This window comes from Aspergillus saccharolyticus (assembly GCF_003184585.1).
Source record: "Aspergillus saccharolyticus JOP 1030-1 unplaced genomic scaffold BP01scaffold_11, whole genome shotgun sequence".
In the NCBI taxonomy this organism is placed as follows: Eukaryota; Fungi; Ascomycota; class Eurotiomycetes; order Eurotiales; family Aspergillaceae; genus Aspergillus; species Aspergillus saccharolyticus.
Genome location: NW_020290621.1, coordinates 289,740 through 308,074, shown reverse-complemented (window position 1 = coordinate 308,074; position 18,335 = coordinate 289,740). Strand labels below are relative to the sequence as shown.

General features: G+C 51.8%; 6 protein-coding genes across 6 annotated transcripts; 2 read left to right on the top strand and 4 right to left on the bottom strand.

The window, feature by feature from the left end:
• Positions 1 to 609: 609 nt before the first annotated feature.
• BP01DRAFT_391027 (putative VPS9 domain protein) lies at positions 610 to 4,920 on the bottom strand. Its single transcript, XM_025578042.1, has 3 exons — positions 4,636 to 4,920; positions 4,314 to 4,563; positions 610 to 4,250 (listed from the first exon to the last, which is right to left on the bottom strand). The coding sequence occupies exons 1-3, from the start codon at positions 4,711 to 4,713 to the stop codon at positions 667 to 669; spliced, it is 3,912 nt and encodes a 1,303-aa protein (XP_025432168.1). The 5' UTR covers positions 4,714 to 4,920; the 3' UTR covers positions 610 to 666.
• Positions 4,921 to 5,165: 245 nt separating this feature from the next.
• On the bottom strand, positions 5,166 to 6,446 carry BP01DRAFT_355847 (mitochondrial 37S ribosomal protein uS11m). The gene has a single exon (XM_025574796.1). The coding sequence runs from the start codon at positions 6,232 to 6,234 to the stop codon at positions 5,530 to 5,532; it is 705 nt and encodes a 234-aa protein (XP_025432167.1). The 5' UTR covers positions 6,235 to 6,446; the 3' UTR covers positions 5,166 to 5,529.
• Positions 6,447 to 6,681: 235 nt separating this feature from the next.
• On the top strand, positions 6,682 to 8,281 carry tim44 (protein translocase subunit TIM44; the record flags this gene model as incomplete). Its single annotated transcript, XM_025573328.1, has 2 exons — positions 6,682 to 7,550; positions 7,606 to 8,281. The coding sequence occupies 2 exons, from the start codon at positions 6,682 to 6,684 to the stop codon at positions 8,279 to 8,281; spliced, it is 1,545 nt and encodes a 514-aa protein (XP_025432166.1).
• A 615-nt stretch (positions 8,282 to 8,896) lies between these two features.
• BP01DRAFT_25129 (putative Hsc70 cochaperone (SGT)) lies at positions 8,897 to 10,313 on the bottom strand. The gene is made up of 3 exons (XM_025571287.1): positions 10,243 to 10,313; positions 9,184 to 10,189; positions 8,897 to 9,126 (listed from the first exon to the last, which is right to left on the bottom strand). The coding sequence occupies exons 2-3, from the start codon at positions 9,834 to 9,836 to the stop codon at positions 9,081 to 9,083; spliced, it is 699 nt and encodes a 232-aa protein (XP_025432165.1). The 5' UTR covers positions 9,837 to 10,189; positions 10,243 to 10,313; the 3' UTR covers positions 8,897 to 9,080.
• A 136-nt stretch (positions 10,314 to 10,449) lies between these two features.
• On the top strand, positions 10,450 to 14,163 carry BP01DRAFT_25115 (RIC1-domain-containing protein). The gene is made up of 5 exons (XM_025571286.1): positions 10,450 to 10,890; positions 10,952 to 12,337; positions 12,391 to 12,658; positions 12,707 to 13,179; positions 13,234 to 14,163. Exons 1-5 carry the CDS (start codon positions 10,627 to 10,629, stop codon positions 13,957 to 13,959), a joined length of 3,117 nt encoding a protein of 1,038 aa, XP_025432164.1. The 5' UTR covers positions 10,450 to 10,626; the 3' UTR covers positions 13,960 to 14,163.
• A 1,595-nt stretch (positions 14,164 to 15,758) lies between these two features.
• On the bottom strand, positions 15,759 to 17,950 carry BP01DRAFT_355844 (YchF/Obg family ATPase). The gene is made up of 3 exons (XM_025574795.1): positions 17,436 to 17,950; positions 16,590 to 17,147; positions 15,759 to 16,352 (listed from the first exon to the last, which is right to left on the bottom strand). Exons 1-3 carry the CDS (start codon positions 17,508 to 17,510, stop codon positions 15,801 to 15,803), a joined length of 1,185 nt encoding a protein of 394 aa, XP_025432163.1. The 5' UTR covers positions 17,511 to 17,950; the 3' UTR covers positions 15,759 to 15,800.
• Between the last annotated feature and the right edge of the window lie 385 nt (positions 17,951 to 18,335).

Below are 18,335 nucleotides of genomic sequence, written 5' to 3'. Positions count from 1 at the left end.
AAAATATGATACCACAGTACAAGCCGCGGGGCTCCATTACCCACTCCCACTACGTCCTCCACTTGCATACATACTTAGTAGTATTACAGGCAGACATCAAAGGGAACGACAGGCCCTGCATATTCAGGTTCCTAACTTTTTTTTCCAAGTGGATTACGAACTGTACCTGGTTCAGGCAATGTGCGATCCTACAGGACAACACATCTTGCTCAGATAGTAGTATCCTAGGGTAGTGCTTGATTCTGTAGGATCTAATAGAACAGGAAGTGATTGAAAATCTCGGATTTCTTTTCTACACCTCGTCTGGTTTGGGAACCAGACGGGGTATAATTAGGCAGGTCAATTTCGGCAAAGAGAATCTTGGTCAGAGGAGAATCTCAGGTTTTGAAGAAGAGGGTCAGCTCTGCCTATTCTCATGAGCATACGCAAGCTTTTACATTATATGACACTTGGTTCAGAATATACAAACCCACCCCACTCAAGTCGTTAAGTATTTTTTCCCATGAGTTCTGGTCCATGTAGGAGACAGATTGACTGATAGTTACAACCTCTCCTGACCACTGCTGACAGGAGATAAAAGTTCTAATCCGTTTTGAACGTGTAGATTTTGTTTATTACTTTGCGCTTAGCCCCCTTTAGCGGGATTGAACTCCTACCTAGTACTCATTACTGCATCTCATGTACACTCCTCAAGCACCGCTCGAGCCTCTTCCCTCGTTCCTTCTCACGAACCAATGTGGCCTTGACAAATGACCGGATTGCGTCTCGACCAATCTTCTCCCGCCATGAGGTCCAGCCCGCGAGCTCCCCAACCACTACATCTTTATTCCACGAGATCTCACGAGAGAGGCGCGCCACTTGCGCTTCATGTTCCTGAATCTTGCTTTCCAATTCACGGACCGACTTTTGTCGCGACTCTTCCAGCCCAGGGAAGTTGAGGTTGAATTTCCGTGGGAGGGACGACGAGAGGAGGGACGAGCGAGACCGTGAGAGGTTTCGGTTCGTCGAAGACAAATTGGAAATGAGCGATATAGGCCGCGAGAGGGACGTGAGTACAGCCGTAGTGGTGTTATCAATGGAAGTGAACGCTGCGACAAATTGCAATAGAGGCGACGAGTTAGAGGATGATGTCGAGAGACACAGGGCGTAGCGGATAAATGCATCGACATGGGACTGGGGAAGTGCCTGCGACGGATCCTTAAGAGTGGAAATCGACGCGGAGCAGAGAGCCAATGCGTCCGCCATGTCAGACGCAGAGTTCTGAAGAGCGTGGCCACGACGAATCAAACTGCGCGTGTTCACATGGACGGCTCGAACCATGTCCTGAGCATGCGAGACAAATTGCTCGGTTTCCCTCATACCTTCTGGAGTGACGGGGGCATAGTCGTCGTTGATTGACTCCGCAAGTACTTGGGCTTTTCGATGCGACCGATCTGCCATCATGTCCGGCTGAAGCTCCGGAACAAGGAAGAACTCCCAGAGCATTTCGTGGGTCGCGAAGGTCGGATGAGACAATAGAACCTTCAAGAATTTGTCAAGTTTCTCTTGCATGTCATGAAGCACAGAGCGAGATGGTTTGGAATGAATCTGGAACGGGTTACGAAAGTCTGACAATGATGGTATGTATGAAGCGGGGTGCTCGGTCGAAAGACATCGAGCGAGGTTCTCAAAATCTGAAAAGGTGCGGCGACATGTTGTGACGGTGTATGTCGTGCCCGATGCAGGCCGAGAATCCGGATTGTCTGCGGCCGGACTAGGGGCACCAGATTTCAGAACAAATCGAACCGTCGCATCTTCAACGAAATATGAGCGGACAACAGTTGTCACTCGACCTGACTGCTCATCAAGCACAGGAGGAGGCGTGGACAGAAGTATTAAATCATCGATGCGATTGCGAACTTCGTCGTCCTTGGCCAACTCAACAGCGGTCAACCCGCGACTTTCCTTGAGGTGGACATCCACTCGAGGGTCCGCAAAGAGAATTCGGACCTGGTCGATGCGTCCATATTTACTCGCCATCATGAGTGGCGTGAATCTCTTGTCATTCGTCGCATTGGGATCACAGTCACACCCTTGTAAGATACGAACTGTAATCTCAGGGTCACTAACAATATGAAGTAAGGTGTTCCCCTTCGAGTCAATGTGTTCGTCAAGGCGCAGAGCATTGCCATCTCCTTGGGCTTTCTGAGCAGCGTCCAAGGCTTCATTAACCATTGACTTATAGTCAGGGTGGTCATAAGAACGGCACAATGCAAAAAGCGGAGTTTGCCCATGCTTATCGCGTTGGCACCATGGAAGGAGCCCCTCGAGTCTATGCATCACAGACGGTGTGCTGAATAGGTAATGGGCAACAGTACGTCCATGCATATCGGACTTCTGCATGTACGAGGCAATGGTGTGCTTATCAGTTGCATTGAAAAGATAATCCAGCAGGATCTCCACAATGTCAGTGTGAGCAAGCTGAACTGCAGCACTCAATAGTGTTGTGCCATCAGTGTTCGAATCCTCGAGAATATCCTCCAGAGGGTAATATTCTTGCAGGCTAAGTAGGTATCTCAGAGCTTCCGGTTGGCGACTTTCCACGGCCATCATTGGAATCGAATCACCAGCAGGATCCTGCGTCTTGGTCAGAGTCTCAATCGAGCTGTCACCTTCTATTGCGCTTGTGATCGACTCCATTGTAGTTGTTCGGGAGGCGAATGATATGGCAGATGATCCGGACAGGCTACGCACGTCCATTGAGACTTTCTTGATTGGACGTCGCACTTCTATCGGAGGCGAAATGTTCGCCCATGTCTGGAAGGGAAAGACGTGCGAAAGAGGGGGGGCTTCGGAATCACCATTAGTAGATGCCATTCCATCTTCGCCAAATGCACTAGGCGGATCATCACGTATTAGCGCAGATGACTGTGAAATCGGGCTCGAATCCTCGTCATCTCTTGTCTTAAACAAAACAACCCTTTCTTCAGGCTCACACGGGAGGTCATCTATCGATTCTTGATCACAATTAGGCTCCAGAATCGCTTTCATATCAACAACACGCCCGTGCTTGGTGGCATTCCACAAACGTTTATTTCTGATACTCGCCCTTCGAAGGCCGGCGGAATCCGTCACCAAATAAGTAAGAACAGCCTCAAGAGTGCTCAGTGCATAGCCCATTTCACCACTGTCGACATCGTCAATATAGATGAAGTGTTGCATATACATCAAGCGGGCCTGCAAGTTCTTGATCTGAGATCTTATCACAACGACGAGTAACAATGAGACTAGAATGTCTGCGTTGATGGTCACTGGCGCAAATTGCTTTTCTGAGGAATGCGAATCCGTTTTACTATAGCTGCCCGGGTAAGACAGAATTTTGACTGTCTCGAGCAAGGTATTTAGCATGTCGTGAGGGCATTTGGCATCAAGCATCTTGCGGAACTCCTCAACTGCTCTACCGAGCCGTTGCAATAATTCTCGCTTGCCCTCTCGGCCTCCTTCCACCACAATACCTACTTGGGAGATATCAATGTTTTCCATGTATCGAATGCGAGAATCCAACTCAGCATCTTCCGGGAGCCGAAACTTGCAGAGTCGGGGAAAGAGTAGCTTTTCATGCACCTGCTCCGCCACATAACGCTCAATAAGCCGTTCGACCAATGGTCCGGTGAGATCAGTGGTGGCACCAAGGAAAGACAATTGCTGTTTGTCCACCAACCGGAACAAGTCGATGGCAGCCGTGACAGCTGTCTCGAGGCTGCGACGCATTAAATCTTCGTCATCCTCAAAATACTCTTCAGAATTGAACGGAAGCCCTTCCCTGCTGCGTGTGGAGCGGATGGAAGCAGCTTCATCGAAAGATGGTTCCTCACGGCTCTGCTTCCGTTCATATTCTTCAAACATCACAGGAGATCGCGATGGAGGGGGAGGGAGAGGTTTGCCTAGCTCTTTCCCGAACTCCTTGAATAGCCGTTCCAAACCAGGTTGCATCTGCCTTGCAATCATTGGAAAATTTGCCAGCAATTCTCCAAAGGTCTTGATCTCTTTCTTCGGGGGCGAGGAGACCGACTCGCCGGTTTTGATCCCATTACTCACTGTGGTGAGTTTTGGGTGTGCCCCTGGCACTACGGCAGTAATGATCCTTCCGGGGTCAAACGAGCCGATCAATGGACGAGAGATGTAGTAAATAAGCCAAGGCTGGGAGTCATTACTGTTGGTGTAATATAACGCGTCAGACACCAGCTGGGCTTGGCTTAGCGATTTGAAACCTAGAGAAATAGACGTTATTTAGCGCGAGCGCATTTTTGGGACCGTTGGGGTCTCCCCTTTACCTTTATTGCTGTACACTGAGTTCTCCTTGATGATGACGGTTCGTCCATTCACCGTTGTCACCTGCTTGGCCTTGCCTCTGCTGTCCCGTATATTCGAGTCATCTTTGCCCCCGCCAGTCCCAGAAGCGACTGGTATACGTAAGGTATGGCTTCCGAGAAATTCTTCCGAAACAACTAGGTCCGAGTAGAATAGGGAGGACTCGCGGTCGCGCGATCCAACCAAGGATTCCGTCACAGGCACGAGGAGGACCTACAAGGTAAGTGTGAGTATGACGGCTGAGAACATGCGATGCGGGCCAAGCTGTCCGGAACGGAAACATACATGATTCTCGATGGGTATACACTGCCCCGGAACAGTGCTTCGGAAGAAGGCACGAAGAAAAGGGTTTAAAGGGTGCATCCAAACGGTCTTGGACGACGGCCCAACTCAGGATCTCTGGCACTCATCAAGCCTTCTAGACCGGTCTCGTAATGGGGGGGGTGGAGGGGGTTCTCCGCTGCTGGATTGTCGCAGATGAGCAGCCCCGGCGCATGCGCCCGCAGGTCAAAACAGAGTCTTTGGCAACGACAAAAAGGCCCAGATATGAACGCTCTTCAAAGAAATTAGGAGTGCTGGAAAGATATCGGGAACACAATTTAATGACGATTGCAATGCAGGAATGTGGGAGAGATTGAGGCAACATCAGCTTTCACGGAGGAGTGGCAGACCGGGGAGCTCTCCCACGCTAGACCCCTTTGGGGGTTCCCTTCTCTCTCCGATCTTCTCCCGAGAGAGAGAGTACTCCGTGATATATGAAGTACTGTTACATTGTACGGTGTCTGTAAAGTAGCTCTATGTGCATTCCTCTGTATTTGCGCAAATAAATTTGATCTGATTGAAGTCGAACAATGTCCCATAACCCCAGTAATAGGCTGACAATAGTATACATACATAAGCGAAATAGACGAAAAAGGAGGACCGTAGGTAGCGCAAGACCTCACTGTCTCACAATAGAGCCAGCGGAGTGGTGATGCTTTCTGCGCCGTGATGTTCTCTATGTGAACTCCCAGGGGGAATGCTCCTCTTAGTATGGAGAAACAGGCCAGCATCAAGACTCCGGGATTCATTGAATAATACCCTTGCTCTCTTTCCCCCCGGCCAGCTCGAATTCTGCTACTTTTCATCGAGGAAAGACATATCTCCCTATAATATAACTCCCAAGAAATGGCAAATATCTTAGCCCAGTCTCCGCTCGTGCCTGCTTCTCGTTCCACCGAATTTGATACGGGTAGAATCCGTCACCCGACAGATCGTGCCTCGAATGTTCTTTCCCTCATTACCCAGCAAGACCTTCGTGAAAGCTTCCCGGCCGAGTCCAAAGTCGCGGAAGATGAGTTCCATGCGCTTGATTTCCGCCATATAGCCCCTTTCCTGCATCTGGGCGAAGAAGTGCGAGGCCAACTGGAACGCCGGGTCGAAACCGGCACGCCCACCTTTGCGGAACCCGAGGTAACCACAACTAAGAGAGAGCATCGGGTTGCCGTTGGGGCGCGTCAGGGTCAAAATCGTGTTGTGCTTGTGAGCGTAGACGTGGAGATGGTAAGGAGGAGAACGGTCGGCGTAGGGTTGCGTCAACATATCGGATTCCATGCTGAAGCTATCAGCCATTCTCTGATATTGCATAGAAGTACCCTGGGGGGACCTGCCGGCACCTGTGGAGCCGAACAGATCATCGAGGGCAGACTTGGATGCATCGGTAGCCGCCTTGGGTTTAAGCGTACCCAGAATCTGCCTTTCCAGATCGCGAGCCGCTTCAATGTCGTGGGCTGCCGGAGTCGAAGAGAACAACCTTAACGATTTGATAGGAGAAATTCGAAGCTGTGAAGGTCTGCCCACCGAAGGCAACGCCCTCGTCAAGGTAGTGAGAAACGACGAGTTCATCTTGGTATATCTTGCAGAAAATGTGGTTGCTGCGGAAAGACGTCGATCGGAGAACAATTCGAGAACCGGCTCTCGGTCAATGCGACGGAGTTGACTTCTCCAGGGTCAGCGGAGAGCTGCAATGAAGAAGTGAAGCGGAACGAGAGATGAAGTCAAGGGTGGCTTAGGTGCTGTACACACTGACTGCCGAGCGGCGCAACACTGGGCCGGAACGAAAGGGCGGCGGAAGAGGGCCGAATTTTATCGATGCTTGGCGTTTTCGCATCTCGACTTTTTCCTTTCCTTTCAGAGCAACTGCCGACATCGCTTCTCCCTCTTCTCCAGCTCACTCCAACCCTCCTACCCTTCCTCTTCCTGACTCATTCAGGCCCCCATTCTTCTACATAATCTTATATCCTTTGGGACTCAGGGTTTAATATAGCTTGGGGGGTCTATCTCTTGTATAGCATGATCTCCGCTACCAAAATGTCGGCCACCGCGCGGGCGGCCACTCTACGGACTTATGTCCCGAGCCTGAAGACTGCTTACAGCCAGCACTCGTTGGTGCAGACTTATTCGTATTCGACCTCGACCGCAGCACGAAACACACTTTCTCTGAATCAGCAGCGCACTACACTCCCTGTTTCTCACCTCCTCTCGCCCTACGCCGCGCTCCCACTGACGAGATCCTTCCATGTTGCCACCCCTCTCAGACAGCAGCAGCAGCAACAGCAACAGCAACAGCAAGAGAAGGAGAAGCAGTCAGAGGAATCAAAGGAAGAAAAGAGTGAAGAACAAAAGGACGACGAGAAGAAAGATGCCCCTCCCCCCCCTCCCCATGGCGACAAGACTCCCTGGCAAGTTTTCAGGGAGACCCTCCAAACCGAATTCAAAGCCTCGAAAGAATGGAATGAGTCGACGAAGGCCCTCGCGTCCTCCGCACACCAATTCACCGAGAACGAGAACGTCAAGCGGGCTCGTGCCGCTTACGAAGCTGCCTCCGGGGCCGCGACGTCCAAGACTTCTACCGCTTTGAAGCACACCGGCAAGGCTATTGGCAAGAGCGCTCAGTGGACCTGGAACACGCCTGTAGTCAAGGGTCTGCGAAAGGGTGTCACCGCTACTGGTTCCGGTATCGAGAAGGTAACGAGACCTGTTCGCGAGACTGAGGCATACAAGACCGCTGTTGGAGGCGTGAAGAACGCCATCGATGACGGTAGCAGCTCTCGTTACGGCGGTTGGATTGAGAAGGAGGAGCGTCGGAAGCAGAGAAAGCTGCGCGAAGAGATGGAGGCGAAGGCTGGTCGACGCCTCGAGCCGATGGTGGAGGATCCCAAGTGAGTCAAACAGCTAGTCCCAATACGTCCTCATCTAACAGGTGTGCTTTTTTAGCGCCGGTACCAATGTCACACTTCACAAGGACGCTGCTTGGAAGGAGTCATGGCGTGATTTCAAGGACTCAAACCCCATGATGCAGAAGCTCTTTAGCTTGAAAAACACCTACGACGAGTCGGAAAACCCCCTCATCACTACCGCACGCAGCATTTCGGATCGTGTCGCCGGTTTCTTCGCCGAGAATGAGACGGCCCAGGTCATCAAGAAGTTCCGCGAGATGGACCCCAACTTTCAGATGGAGTCATTCCTGAGGGAGATGCGCGAATATATTTTGCCTGAGGTGCTTGACGCCTACGTCAAGGGCGATGTCGAAACCCTCAAACTCTGGCTTTCGGAAGCCCAATTCAATGTTTACGCTGCACTAGCCCAGCAGTACACCACTCTCGGACTCAAGTCCGACGGTCGTATCTTGGACATTCGTGGAGTTGACGTCTCTCACGCCCGCATGTTGGACCCGGGTGACATTCCCGTGTTCGTTGTGACCTGCCGTACGCAGGAAGTCCACGTCTACAAGAACGTGAAGTCTGGCGAACTCGCCGCCGGTATGGAAGACAAGGTTCAATTGGTCACTTACGCCATCGGTCTCACCCGGATACCCGAGGATGTCAACAACCCGGAGACTCGTGGCTGGAGATTGATCGAGCTGCAGAAGGCTGCTCGTGACTACATTTAAGTCTTCAACTGACTACCCCCCTGGCGCAAACTCTTCTCCTTTCTCAACGATATTTCCAGCATCCTGATTATCGGGCCATGAATCTCTTTTCTATTCTTCTCACCTATGTTTTGATATCATATCCGACTGTACAATATTGACCTTCTAAATAGAGACCAGGCGGAACTGGCGCTTCATGAACTGCCCCTGATAGTAACTTGTTCTATTTCGCAAAGCTCCTCTACTGTTGGCCGTTTCATAACAAACAAGATGCTGGCAAGCTTGTTATCTCCTTGATTCGAGACTAATCGTGTCAGAGAGCCCTTGAATGGGCACAAGAGGTGCGGTCTGCTTGTTTGCTTCGGCGTTTCGCGGCGTCCTGTGTTTTGTGTATTGTTTGGCAATTTCACCCTCCACTCATCTGATGATATTTGTTGCATCTGCCTCCTCATTTAGCTCAGTTTCTATTTCTCTTGGCCAGGTTCCACCTGAGATGGTCTTTTCCCGAGTGAAGGTTCCCAACCTTTCGGGCTTGATGACCTCGTGTCGTTGAATCGCTAGTCAAGGCTCATTCAAAGAGCTTGTGAATATAACGTGAAAGATATACTATACGTCCTAGTCAAAACCAGGCTTTGTTAGTTTATTTTAGTTTATAAGTGCTTGTTGTGTCTTTTCTACATGAGAACAGGAATGTCTTGAAGATGGTGACAGGAAGGAAGCTAAATGCAGCCGAGATAATTGCTTATGATAACGAAAATATTATTTGAGAAGTGGGAAAAAAAAGATTGCACGGGCATCAGACGATGGATGAATCAAGTCATTACTGGCTTCCCCGTCCAGCACCGCCACCCATCATGTTCCGGGCCCTAAATCAAGATATTAGTACTGTTTCCGATTGCTTTCAAAGTCCAGGGAGCACTTACATTTCGGCGATGCTTGGGTCACTCATCAACGAAGACATGTCGGGCATGCCACCTCCGCGGCCGAAATTTTCAGCCATCTGTCTCAGCTGGGGGTTGCTCATGAGGTTGTTAAGCGCATCGGGATTGCTCATCAAGTTCTGGGCCATGCTGGCGAACATGGGGTTGCTCATGATGGAGCTGAGATCGGGCATGCCGCCGCCGCGGCCGCCGCCACCACCTCCAAGCATGCTAGCGAGGGACGAGAGATCGGGCATACCACCAGCACCACGAGATGCGCCAGCAGCATCATCGACGGCGTCAGAAGGGGCCTCTCCACCGCGCTTCGACTCCTCGATCTTTCTCTTGGTGGTCTCCAGGCCCCGCTTCATAGCCTCGCTGCCACCGTTGCCCTCAGCCTCGATGCCCTTCTCGTAGGCCTCCTGGGCGCCGTAGTAGTCGGCCAGGTCAAAACGAGCCAGACCCAGACGGCTCCAGGCCTTGGAGTACTTAGGGTCCACAGCGGTGGCAAGCTCGGCATCCTCAACCGCCTTCTCGTGCTGTCCGGCGGCGGAATAGGCAGCAGCCCGGTTGGAGAGGTAGATGGGGTTGGAGGGGGCGATGGCCAGAGCCTGGGTGTACAAGTCAATCGCGCCGGCGTAGTCCTTACGGGCCATGGCAGCGTTGCCTTCCGACTTCAGCTTGTCGGATTCCGGGGTGGGAGCGCCGGTCTGGGGCTTCTCCTCCTTAGCAGCACCGCCGGCGGCGGGCTTGGTCCGCAGCTTCTCATAAACGCTGTAGATGCTGGCCAGGGACTGTCCACCGAGAGCATCCTTCACAGCAGCCTCATCAGTGGGGTCGACCTTGAAGGTATCCGCGATACAAGACTGAGCGATCTCGATGGACTCGGCGTCATCGGCACCGAGGGTGCCATCCTTCAAGCTGGCACCCAAGAAATCGATGATAGCAAGCGCCAAGCGCTTCTTGGACTCAGTGGGAGCCTAGTTGATGAGACACGTCAGAGGTTGACCTGTAAGAAGGTAAGGGTACATGCGGCTTTAAACACTAAATGAGTCCACCTACCATGATCTGAACAAATTGGGTATCAAAGCGAAGAGGGATCAGTTATTGACTTGCTGGCCAAAAGCGTCGCGGGGAGGGGGGGGATATTTTGGGATGGATGCGGGGGGCGTTTTGTTCAGTTTGGTTTGTTTGCTCCCGGAGCTTCTCTGCACGTGACAGCCCCCGTGCTCGCGACGGATTGACATCCAACCCATAAGGTATTAACTTCCGGTTTCCCCAATTCATCAATTTCCAGCGCTGTTGGGACGTTTACTTGGATGGACATGGTCGGCAGTTCCGGGATCTCCTCTGTCTCGAGTCCGCCGATCTAACAGTCCAGCGTCCATCGAAGATGACTCGATGTGAAGCTGCTCTACTCCGTGACCCTCGCGCCTGCACCGAGCCATGTACTGGCCCTATGGAGTCCCCCGGGTCTATGCGATCAATGGCCCTGGAATTCCAGTCCTCGCATCCGACGACGATGAATCTCTGAACTACGACAGCTCCCTGGAACAGGAGGAGGCCCTTAATATCGATAATGCCCGCAGCAAAGCGGCCGTCACGGAGACGGCGTGGGCGGATGAGCCTCTCACCGGCCTTTGCGTTTCCCGGAGTGGTTACATGTTTGCGACGATGACACGATCATCGATCGCTCTCTGGCAGACAAGAGTGAGTCAGGCAATATATATGATGTCATGGGTTGAAGCGCGCATGTTGACGGCCAATACAGCCTACCGCCGTTGTTGCTGCCGTTGCTCGGTCCGCCTCGTCGCTGGAGAACTATGGCCCTAATGTGGCCCTATTGATGCATCCCGACTCAAATATACTTGTTGTGCAGACATTCAATGGATATCTTCTTACCTATACAATCGCTGTCAGCCCTAATAGCCGTGTATATCAGCAATATTTCGAACAGTCTACTTCGACCCGCCGCCAGACGCTCGCACGCTTGGCCGCAGAAGAGGAAGCCACTGGAATTCGAGATGTCAGTGTTTTATTCCGGATGGCAATCAAGATAGAATCAGGGATTGCGAAAGCTCTTGCACTCGACAATGAGCTCGTTGTCGCGACTGTCAAGCCTGCGGCGATTCAATGCATTCGTTGGAACCCGGATGCGGACGGCTCGCAGACCAAGTCGGAGCTTCTTAGCCGGATCCTGGGGATCTCAAAGCGCACTTCAATCACAGATATGGTGTATGATCGTGCTATCAACCTGTTAATCTGGGTCACCAGCGAAGGGCAAGCGTACGCTGTACAACGAGTTGCGGAGGACTCGGAGGACTCCAAAAAGCTGTTTCATGGCCATTGCTTTCATGATCCCAAGGATGATGGCGAGAAAGCCGTCAAGGTTGTCGTCAATGCACGATTTTCTCTCCTTACGGTGAGCTGCGCCAACGGAGAGATCCTAGTCTACACAGCCAAGGACTACCTGGGCAATGTTCCTCTGTCGCACAAGCTGCAGCTCCCGGCCTCACCAGCCACTACGGGTAGCGTTACGTTTATGAGCTATTCTCCGGACGGGTATTGCCTGTTCGCCGGTTATGAGCATGGTTGGACAACCTGGAGCGTTTTCGGAAAGTCCGGAGAGAGCAGCTTTACGGCAGACCGGTCTCTTGCCGACTCGAACGGCGAGAACTGGGTGACGGGCACCTCATATGGTTGTTGGATTGGTGGTGGTTCTGAAATCATCCTTACAGGCCGTAATGATCGTTGCTTGTGGATTCTGGAAACAGCACGGAGCGCTCTCACGGGTTGTTATTCCTCTGCGAATCTTGCTAGGGGTTTGCTGCAGACTGGGACCGAAGTCATCCTCTATCGTGGCCACGATCTACCGGACCTGATGACTATCTCGGGGAAGGACTCGCTATGGCATCATGCCCAATATCCCCCGAGTTACCTTCATTCGCAGTGGCCAATACGCTCGAGCGTTGTCTCGCAGGATGGGAAATACGTTGCCATCGCGGGCAGACGAGGGCTTGCGCATTACAGTGTCAACAGTGGCCGTTGGAAAGTGTTTGAAGATCCTAAAATAGAGAACTCTTTTGCGGTACGAGGCGGCATGTGCTGGTACGGACACATCCTCATTGCCGCCATTGACAATGATGGATCTTACGAGGTAAGTGCACTACTACTAAGATCCACTCATGGCCTCACTGACCGATTGCACAGCTGCGACTGTACTCGCGAGAACTGCCACTCAACAATCAATCCATCCTACACATAGAATACCTACCTTCGCCCGTGGTCTTTGTCGGCGCATCGGGCGAGGACTCTTTGCTCGTTTATACCTACGATAATATCCTTTATCACTATATCATTAATTCAGCTCACTCCCGAATAACGTTGGTGCCCGTGGGGCAGATAGCATTTCATGGGATTGTGCGCGCGCCGACCCGGGTCCGGGCAATCAGTTGGATTTTGCCTGAGGACCAGATGCGTAAGTGAGCCCACACCCTTCTGAGTGCAGAACCTGACAAGAAGGCAGGGAATGGCGACCCATCCCAGGATGTCAAGGTGGCATCTGTGCTTCTCTTGGTCGATGGCAACTTAGTCCTGCTGCAGCCATCGTTCTCGGAGAGTGGCGAACTGAAATACGACATGCGAGTGGTATCCCATGACGTGGAGTACTATATCCTGATGCGAGATCAATTGTCGTTTAACTTCGCTCCCGTCGACGAGTCTCTTCCGGCCAGTCCGTCGGCCGAGATGGCCTTGAATATGTATCGCAGTGACTTCTCCTTAAGGGATTCGCTGTGGACATTTTGTGGGAAAGAGCTCCTTGCATGGGGCGATGTACAGGATGTCCTACAGCGGGAAGGTGTATCCAGACCACTTGAAGTGCCTCTGGACTTTTACCCGCTGTCCGTCCTTCTAAACAAGGGAATTGTGCTTGGTGTAGAAGCGGAGATGACCCAGCGGCGCGATGTCACATTTTCCGTGCTCAAATTCGCCATTCGTGTAAGTATCTCTCTTCTGCTGGAAAATTTATTGGTGCAGCACTGACTTTTACAGACACATCTCTTCCTGCCGTACTTCCTGCAACATAGCCTGACACAAGGGGACATGCCTGCCGCGCTGTCATTGTGTCAGCATTTCTCCCATTTATCCTACTTCCCGCATGCACTCGAAATCCTTCTTCACCACGTGTTGGACGATGAGGTCGATAATCAAAGCAAGGATAGCAAGATTGACGACTCGGCACCGAAACACGAACCGCTGCTGCCGATCGTGATTTCGTTCCTACAAGCATCGCTGCCGACCAAGGTGTATCTGGATGTTGTCGTGCAATGCACCCGCAAGACGGAGCTGCGCTCGTGGCGCACCTTGTTCACATATCTTCCCTCGCCGAAAGACCTATTCGAGCAGGCTCTCAAGCTCGGGTCGCTCAAGACGGCCGTGGGCTATCTCCTGGTGCTGCAGGCGTTTGAGGACGACGCGGACGACCACGACGCGCCGATCGAGGACTACGTGGTCCGGCTGATGTACCTGGCATCGAAGAAGAGCGACTGGGATCTGTGCGCGGAACTGGCGCGGTTCCTGATTGCGTTGGATGAGACGGGGGAGATGTTGCAACGGGCGGTGAGCCGCGCCGGCCTGAGGGACGGAGGGCTGCCGGGGATGGGGATGAATGGGTCGAGCACGAGCGTGAAGGGGCTGGGGCTGGCGATGCGAACGCCGTCGTGGTCCTCGTTGTCGCCGACGTCGCCGCTGTCACCGCGTCCTCCCGAGTTAGAGTGATTTGAGAAGTAATATATAATGCTTGCTTGCGTACTTGCTTGAGCCTTTTAAAAATCCGTGCACATACAAGAGTGGGGATGAACATGGCAGTTAAAATCAATACAATCCATTAAGCTTGCTAAGCAATGGTATCAAGACGAGTACTAAGCAGATAAAACCAACCAAACCAAGAAGATAGTACTAGTTCACCGGAGGGCTTTCTTCACCCACCAACTTCCCTATCCCAGCTCCACACCTGTGACCATAACCAAACCAAACCCCCCCCTTCCTGTGCTATACAAGAACGCACATACTACTTCACCAACACCCACCACAGAATCAATCATCGATTTTAATCCAAACTCATCCTCCAAAGCCCATCCCCAAGATAATGCCCCTCATCCAACACCACCCCCTTTCCCTTGGCCTTAATCTCCTCCGTCCCGACCTTCAACACTCCAACCAGACAAACCGTCTCCTTGCCCTCCGCCTTGACGGCCACCACCTGGCCGGCCTCGACCGCCTGCTCGGCGGGCGGTAACCGACCCCCGGCGGAGGTCAACCCGGGCGCCATGAGCGCCGCACCCGACAGCACGAACCGAATCGCGCCGCGGTCGATCTGCACGGTCGGCAGGGCGTCCGGGTAGGCGTGGATAAGCTTCAGGTGCGGAATCGGGGGGCCGTCGAGGGGTTGGAAGAAGAGAGGGGTATTGTCGATGGAGTAGAGGGTTGCTCTTTCGGGGCTGTTTTTTTTGTTTGTGGTTGATTATTAGTATGGGAGAGAGAGAGAGAGAGAGAGAGAGAGAAAGCATGGTTGGGGGATGAGGAAGGGAGGGTGAGGGGGTGATGGGTTGGAGTCTTGGACTGGGACTAAGACTGGGACTGGAATTGGACTGGGGTGCGTACAGCTTCACAGCATCCAGCTGGGCTTTCTTGGGGAGGACCTCCTCGATGTAGGGTTCGAAGCCAGGGTAGGTTTCTAGGAAGCGTTGGCGGAGGGCGCGCTGCACAGAGGATTTGACTTTTGAGCGGTTGCTCGGGGGGATTCTGTATTCCGTTGATTTTGTCAGCAGGATGTACTCTTGGGTGGAGAAAAGTTGCCGGTAATACTGCTAGACAGGTAGAGGGGCGGCAAGAGGGACAATTGGTAGATAGCTTCTGAAGAGTCAGGAAGCAAAGAGGTAGGCGGGGTAGATGTTTCTCTGTTCGGGATGTTCTTCCTTGCTGGGAATGGTGTGGGTATGGATGCAAGGGAATACATCAGTAAGAATAACTAGACGGTAAACTTACTCTTTCTTGAACATGGTGCCTGATACTGGACTGACCACCAGGAATTTGTTGGTTGTTTCGGAGATGGAGGAGGAGGCATTATCTGCAATCTGCAATCTGCAATCCCTCCTGCGGGGAAACCGCCCGGTCACGTGTCCGCATACTCTCCGTCAGTCGACGACTAGACTGCTATAACTAGTGTTTACAAGGTTGCTTCTAGGTAAATTGGCAGGGAAATGTGCGTCTTATTAGCAAATGCGGCCTTCAGCTATGTCGAGAAATCTTTTCCTGTCATGGTTGCGAGTGATATAATATACAAAAGAACATTGAAGCCACGGCTCAGTTGGAAAGGTATCATGTACAATAAGTGCATGACATCTTCAATGCCATAAATGAATGATGTTCCGTTGAGCAAAGAAAAGACTTATACATGAAAGCACATTATTCGGGAGCCGGCGACGTTCTAGAGCAGCTGTTACTTCTACAAGGAACCAATGGAAACAGTGGGACCATGGCATCTACTAGCTGACATACGTATCAAAAGAGAATAGCACGACAATTGATTTTTAATTGCTAGTCATTTTAACCTACATCTAGCTGCGAGCAGCACCGGCCTTGATCAGCAGAATATCACCGTCCTCGACGACGTAATCCTTGCCCTTGGTCATGATCTTGCCGGCGGCCTTAACGGCGGCTTCGTCGCCGTACTCACGCAGGGTCGAGTAATTGTACACGATGGCCTGGATGAAGGTCTTCTCAAAGTCGGTGTGGATGACACCAGCCGCGGCAGGGGCCTTGATGCCCTTGCGAATGGTCCATTGGCGGACCTCGTCGACACCGGTGGTGAAGAAACTGGCCAAGTTCAATGACTGACGCATGGTGGTGATCACCTTGGGCAGCGCGGACTTGGTGTTCAGGCTCTTGCACTCCTCGAGGGCGGCAGCCTCGTCCTCAAAGCGGGTCAGGCGCTCCTCGAAGGAGACAGAGATGGGGATCAGGGGGTCACCCGTAGAGTTGGTCTTGATCCACTCGAACACCTTAGGCAGGTACTTGTTCTTCTGGCGGATGTAGTCCTTCTCACTCAGGTTAACCAAGTAGACGACGGGCTTAGCCGTCAGCAACATGAGAGGGTTGATGGTCTCGACCTATTGCGCGTTTTGATTAGCGCTCCATTCCATCAAGCAAAACTGGTTTTCAACAGCGAAACAGTGATAGAAGGTAAGAATATCAGATGGGATTTTATCTCAACATGGCCTCTGCGTTGTTATGTAATTGAGGCCATTCGACGAGCTGGGTTATATTCGAGCAGTGCTCTTATTCATCATAAAAGGGGTAGAGAAACACAATATGAAGAAAAGGGGAAGAAAAGATATAGGACGTACCTCCTTGGGGCCCCATTCGCCCTTTCTCACGTCCTTACCCTCGCGCAGCCACTCGAGGACCTTGGCAACAGTGCCCTCCTCCTCGCGCAGCTTCTTCATCTCCAGAGTCTGACCACCACGCTTAGTCTGCTTCTGGAGAGCCTCGAGAGCCTTCTCGACGAACTCAATATCCTTGACGCGCAGCTCCTCGCTGATGATGTTCAAGTCACGGACGGGGTCGACGTCACCCTCGACGTGGATGATCTCCGCATCGTCGAAGCAGCGCACCACCTGGAAGATGGCATCGACAGCACGGATGTGGGACAAGAACGAGTTACCGAGACCAGCACCAGTGGAGGCACCGCGGGTCAGACCGGCAATATCATACACGGTCAAGTTGGCAGGCACCTGCGACTTGGGCTTGTAGTGCTCGCACAGCCAGTCGAAGCGGTCATCGGGGACAATGACACGAGCCTCTTCGGGGTCGATGGTGGCATAGGGGAAGTTGGCGGGGTTACCCAGCGTGGACTTCGTGATAGCCTGGAAAAGAGTGGACTTGCCGACATTGGCCAGACCAACCTAGAAGGATGTTAAACCATCTTGTGTTCCTGAATTCCTACAATGGTGTGTGGGAATGATGGTGGTGGGAGGAAGAAAGGGAAGAGGGGAAAAAGAAAAGAGTATGTGCAGGGGAAGCGAGATTAAATAGGGTAAGAGAAAGGGAACGGATAAAAAAAATTCGGGAGGCTGGCTTTGTTGGGTTTGCTGGAATTAGAGGGAGGGGCAGCGCAGGCAGAGGAAGGGGAGGGAAAAAAAGAAAAAAAAAGAGGAAAAATTAATAGTTCGGTGGGGTCAATGCTCACATACGATACCACTCTTCAGGTTATTTCCTGGGCGGCCCAACAGGACCTTCTCTTGCACAACAGCCTTCTTGGGGGGCATTTTGGAGGATTTCTTCTTCTTGCTGGAGTAGGACCGGCGGGAAGAGAAGGAGGGGAAGAAAGAAGAGGAGGGGGAGGGGGAAGTGGAAGTAAAAGAGACGGAAGAGGAGGAGGGGTTAAGGAACAGAGACTGAGATTGGATCAGGCGCGAGGCCAAAGCAGGACCAGCTGCGGAGCGATGGAAGCGGAGTGAAAGTAACAGCAGGACGCCCGGCTGTGAAGGAGACGTGATGACGATGCCCACCAGCTGTGTTGCTGTGGGCGGATTTATGATGAGTAGTTGAGGAGGGAGGAGGAGGGAAATAGATACTACCTACTACTCCGTAGTCGTGAGGTACTCCGTAGTTTGAAAAGAAAAGAGTTTTCCAGACCCAATTGGTTCAGGATCATGCAGATGAGAAGATAGAGTCGAGAGTCGAGTAGCTAGGAAAGTAAACTTAACTTAATAGATGATGATGACGCTTTCTTTGTGTGCGGTGGAGGCGTTGACTGGCCCTGCGCGCTCCCTCTTCCCCGCTCACCGCCCACATGACTTGCCAGCCCTGTCTTACATAATTCACGGCTGTCATCCTACAGAGGCACTGCTGCACGTTAATTTACTGTCAACAACGAACCCTTCTTGACCATGGCCCAAGTTAAGATTGGAAATATAGTACAAAGTATCACAAGCATGCTCCGTATAATGCTTGAAGAAATAAAAAAGGATAGAAGACCCTTCCAGCCAAAACAAAAAAAAAAAAAAAAAAAAAAAAAAAAAAAAAAAAAAAAAAAAACCCCCAAAAAAAAAAAAAAAAAAAAAAAAAAAAAAAAAAAAAAAAAAGAAAAA